Source organism: Bradysia coprophila, unplaced genomic scaffold (genome assembly GCF_014529535.1).
Source record: "Bradysia coprophila strain Holo2 unplaced genomic scaffold, BU_Bcop_v1 contig_138, whole genome shotgun sequence".
In the NCBI taxonomy this organism is placed as follows: domain Eukaryota; kingdom Metazoa; phylum Arthropoda; class Insecta; order Diptera; family Sciaridae; genus Bradysia; species Bradysia coprophila.
Window position 1 is genome coordinate 7,954,409 of NW_023503409.1, and position 4,795 is coordinate 7,959,203.

Sequence of the window (4,795 nt, forward strand, 5' to 3'; positions counted from 1 at the left end):
AGCTTCGAAGAATTTCGGTCTTGTTTTTTTCAGAAGAATCCCTCTAAGTATATAATTCCGAACCGATTTTAAAAAAGTTTCTTTCATTCGACGAGGAATAAGATTTGAGGCCAAGTTCGTAGATGAAGGTTATCGGACTATCTCGGAGTTATTTCTAAGAGAGTTTTTGTCTGTTTTCTTGAAAGATCAGGTTATCAGTAATTCTGAATCGATCTTGCTAAAATTTGTTTCAATCCATATGAAACGTTCAACTTTCACATTGTGTTTATTAATGTTAATAGAGAAGTCATAGATTACCAGCTAATTTCGCGGAAAATCCAAACTCTTCCGTGAGACGTACAACTTCCAGAAAAAGGGTTTCAACGCTTTTGTTATAAAACAAACAAAAGTAAATCTTCATTGACCACACGAGTCAGAAGTGTGTCATTGAGAACCGATTACGATAAATTTTGTTAATACTTTTTGTATTATCACATTCCTAATTGATGTCAAAAGATCCACTGATTTGATATTTAAAATCAGTGACAAACCATCGCGTGATTTACAATAAACGATACATAGAGTTTGATATGCTTCACTATGGAGTAATTAGTCTATCTAATCTTTAAATGGATTGATTTGAGATTCTTTTCCAGGGTATATAATAGACGGACAACTAAATGAAAATTATACAGTTCCTGAGTTATCGCTTACAGTGTTGTTTGAAGGATAATTTAAAATTGTAACCATGAAGATTGTTACCTTTGCATTACTATCATGTGTAGCTCTTGTGGCATCGAAAGCAATTAAATTGGAACCAGTTCCAGCTGCCGACGACAATGTAAGTTTGTTATTTAAACAGCCGAATCGGCATTCAATGACCAATTACGATTTTTCTTCGCATTGTAAATCGTCCTTAAGAAATAAATGCATTTGTCGACTTGTTTCATATAAATAGGCTCCAAAGAACGACGACTGTGCAGCCGTATGCTTATGGTCCGGTGTTTACAATTTTCCAAGTTTCCAAAACTGTAATCGTTACATCCACTGCGTTCACGGATTCCAATTCGATTTGGAATGTGGTGCTGGAGAACTCTTCGATCATAGAAGTCTAAGATGTGTTCCAACGGCTAGTGGACGTTGTATTTTGGAAGGTATTCCAGATTCAGAAGAAACGTCTGAGGAGACATCCGAAGAAACATCTGAAGAAACATCCGAAGAAACATCTGAAGAAACATCCGAAGAAACATCTGAAGAAACATCCGAAGAAACATCTGAAGAAACGTCTGAAGAAACATCTGAAGAAACATCTGAGGAGACATCTGAAGAAACATCTGAGGAGACATCTGAAGAAACATCTGAGGAGACATCCGAAGAAACATCTGAGGAGACATCCGAAGAAACATCCGAAGAAACATCCGAAGAAACATCTGAAGAAACATCTGAGGAGACATCTGAAGAAACATCTGAGGAGACATCTGAAGAGACATCAGAGGAAACATCTGAAGAGACATCAGAGGAAACATCTGAAGAGACATCAGAGGAAACATCTGAAGAGACATCAGAGGAAACATCTGAAGAGACATCCGAAGAAACATCCGAAGAAACATCCGAAGAAACATCTGAAGAAACATCCGAAGAAACATCTGAAGAAACATCTGAAGAAACATCCGAAGAAACATCCGAAGAGACATCCGAAGAAACATCCGAAGAAACATCTGAAGAGACATCCGAAGAAACATCCGAAGAAACTTCAGAGGAAACATCAGAAGAAACTTCAGAGGAGACATCTGAAGAAACATCAGAAGAGGGAACATCTGAAGAAACGTCAGAAGAGGGAACATCAGAACAAATAACTGAGGAAGTATTAGAATAAATACTGAAAGAAGCGTAAAAATTTATAGCAACAGAGTGGGAATTCAATAGCCTCAATTTCTGTTTAGTCGTCATACTAATTCCCCCAAATTATAAAATTAATGTTTTACTATCTGTCCCATGCGAAAGTTGACCATCACATAGCAATTTACCCCACACGGAAATTTGGTTCATTCTTTTCATTTTGTCTATGTGGCGATCAACTTTCGCATGGGAGCGTAGTAAACCAGAATGCATTGGGTGCTGCTACTTACTTCATTACTTCAGAAACAATTTTGAAATACTGGCAAACTCACTTTTGTATTTTTGAGTTTGTTTTGGTCACAAAATCATGTTAACGAATTACTTTCGCAGCATCCATTGTAACCTAACTATTAAACATTTCAGCGGCGGAATCAATAAAATTGTAAAGTAAATTGTATCCAGTTGAAAGAACCTAATAAATTGTTGATTGCATTGATGGCCTATTGTAAAGTATGCGTAATATCAACGCACTTCAAGCAAAAGTGATCATAGTCAACAGCTGTCAAATAGAGTACTGTTTTGTATGAAATGGTTTTTTGCAGTGTTTTACAGTTATATGACACATTGTCAACTTTCAGTACCCTATTTAGAGTACCACTCATGCTGAAGTGCGTAATATAGAAAAATCACAGCTAATGTCGGTTGTTGCGGTTGTTGTCAGAACACTTTCTCACTCTTAATTTCCTAAAAGCGTCGTGAAGTTGAGCAGATAGGTATGTAACAATCCGTTTACGTGACAACAACTGGCAACTAAACAATACAAATTCAAACGAAACAATAGGTGAAGTTTCAAAACGGAGAGCCAAACATAGTGGAACATAGTGAGATCACCTTTGCTCTTATCATCTCATATCTGTTCACATAAGCGATTCAATCATGACGATGTTCTATCAGTTTGTTGATATCACTGGAAGTAATCACATCTCATTGAAATTAACGTGGAGAAGAGTGATAGGTTGAAAATAGTTGAATCTTTGTTTCGATTGAAATTATGGCTAGCAAATGGATAAAATTGCATTGGACGAGACCAATAACGGCAGACTATCCGAAAATTTGGCGTACATTTATTGGACGTGATGTGGATAGCGATAAATTAACTGAATATCGCATTGAGGACTTGACTGAATCTAGATATGATGATACCATCAAGCACATGGAAGCATTTTATTTGAGAGACGAACCGGTATCGCAAATAGTAGGAGGTAGCAAGGATGCGCAGTATATAGCCGATTACGGAATGATTTGTGGATCGATATTGCGACAAGGATCGTCTTTAGTTTGTTTGCGAGCTAGCTCCGATCAAATTGTAGGTGTTCAGACTCAATACGTAATTACGAAAGCAGATAATTTTGGTAAACAAGCTTATGAACGTGTAAGTCACACCTTCTTTGTAATCTAGTGTCGTAAAGATTACATTTTGTGGGTCATTTTAGTAGCGTTTTAGGAGTCATTTCGATGCTAGTGGTCTAATGAAATATTAGAGTTGTGATGAGCTAACAAACGAAACTCATCTTCGACTCAAATTCATGGTGCATCTAGTGCCAATAACAACCCCATTGCGCTACTAATATCGATGACAGCTCTCTAATAAATAATTTCTTTTAGAGCCAAAGTCCCAAAACGAAGAAAATGTACGACGTTGATGCTGTATTGACTAAACAATTCAGTGTGTTCGATTCGTATGGCGTATCCGAGTACCTATACTTACACAATCAGGCCGTCGATGAAAGGTTTAGAGGACTGAACATCGCTTTGCGCATGGTAGAAGCCGGGTCAGTTTCAATGGAAGTCTTCTTTCGCTATTTCTTGTTTTCAATTCTCTTTTTCTCTCGTCAATCGTAGAATGCAATTTTGCCGGCATTCGAACATAAAGGTTATGCATGGTGTATTTACGTCAGATTTTTCGAGTCGAGCGTGTGAGACATTCGGTTTCAAAGACGATTTGGCGATCAGGTAATGATGATTCGAGCACCTTTTTTCATTAAGATTTTTCAATGACCACTTTCAGTGTCGATGAATTGAACAAGCTTCGTCCGGAGTTAGGCATACAGGACATGAAAAGCAAACAATTGTCCATAAAGTCGTTTGTGGTGTAGTGTTTAGTTTATGATGTTGAATTTATGCTGAAAATAAAGTTCTGTTTGTCTTTACACGTATGTACTATCTTATCGCATGGCGTTCTATTTTCGACTTAATTGTTTTGTAAATCTCTGAAAGTGACAATCTGATTTGTATCTTGTATCCATTCCAAACGCCACATATCACGCCTTTGCAGAAATTTCGGCATTTTTTTCGCGTGGAAAGTTGTATCCCAACAAAAATCTCTTCGAGAAAAGTGTGACGCAGTCTTTGAAATACAATTTCTAAAATGAATGATATCGCTAGAGTTGACGCTTTCAGCTTCGTTACGCAAAAATTAAATTTTACACCCAATTAGTTCAAACAAGCTGGCTTAGGTTTTCTCATCATCTGCCAAATAATTTTTACAAAAAAAAATTTAGACTGGAAACAACCAAAATTTTAACAAAAAAATCTGCGTCGCAAAGTGGCAGATGTTCAGGAACAGACCAGCAAGAAAATTTATCTGCCACATGCGACGCAGATTTTTTTGGTAAAATTTTGGTTGTTTCTAGTCAAATTTTTTTTGGTAAAAATTATTTGGCAGATGATGAGAAAAACTAAGCCAGCTTGTTTGAACTAAAATTGGGTGTAAAATTTAATTTTTGCGTAACGAAGCTGAAAGCGTCAACTCTAGCGATATCATTCATTTTAGAAATTGTACTTCAAAGACTGCGTCACACTTTTCTCGAAGAGATTTTTGTTGGGATATCAGTCGTTTTAGAAGTGTAGTCAACCCTGCTTTTTATAACAGTTTACAGTTTTAATTCAAAAATTTTACGAAAATCGAAAATTTTAC

The 4,795-nt window shown here is 36.6% G+C and overlaps 2 protein-coding genes across 2 annotated transcripts; both read left to right on the plus strand.

Moving 5' to 3' along the window:
- The first annotated feature begins 685 nt into the window (after nt 1–685).
- Nucleotides 686–1,855, plus strand: LOC119073212 (cell wall protein IFF6-like). The gene is made up of 2 exons (XM_037178523.1): nt 686–820; nt 938–1,855. The coding sequence occupies exons 1-2, from the start codon at nt 728–730 to the stop codon at nt 1,853–1,855; spliced, it is 1,011 nt and encodes a 336-aa protein (XP_037034418.1). The 5' UTR covers nt 686–727.
- Nucleotides 1,856–2,776: 921 nt separating this feature from the next.
- Nucleotides 2,777–4,039, plus strand: LOC119073889. The gene is made up of 4 exons (XM_037179777.1): nt 2,777–3,250; nt 3,484–3,650; nt 3,721–3,831; nt 3,887–4,039. The coding sequence occupies exons 1-4, from the start codon at nt 2,870–2,872 to the stop codon at nt 3,972–3,974; spliced, it is 747 nt and encodes a 248-aa protein (XP_037035672.1). The 5' UTR covers nt 2,777–2,869; the 3' UTR covers nt 3,975–4,039.
- The last annotated feature ends 756 nt before the right edge of the window (nt 4,040–4,795 follow it).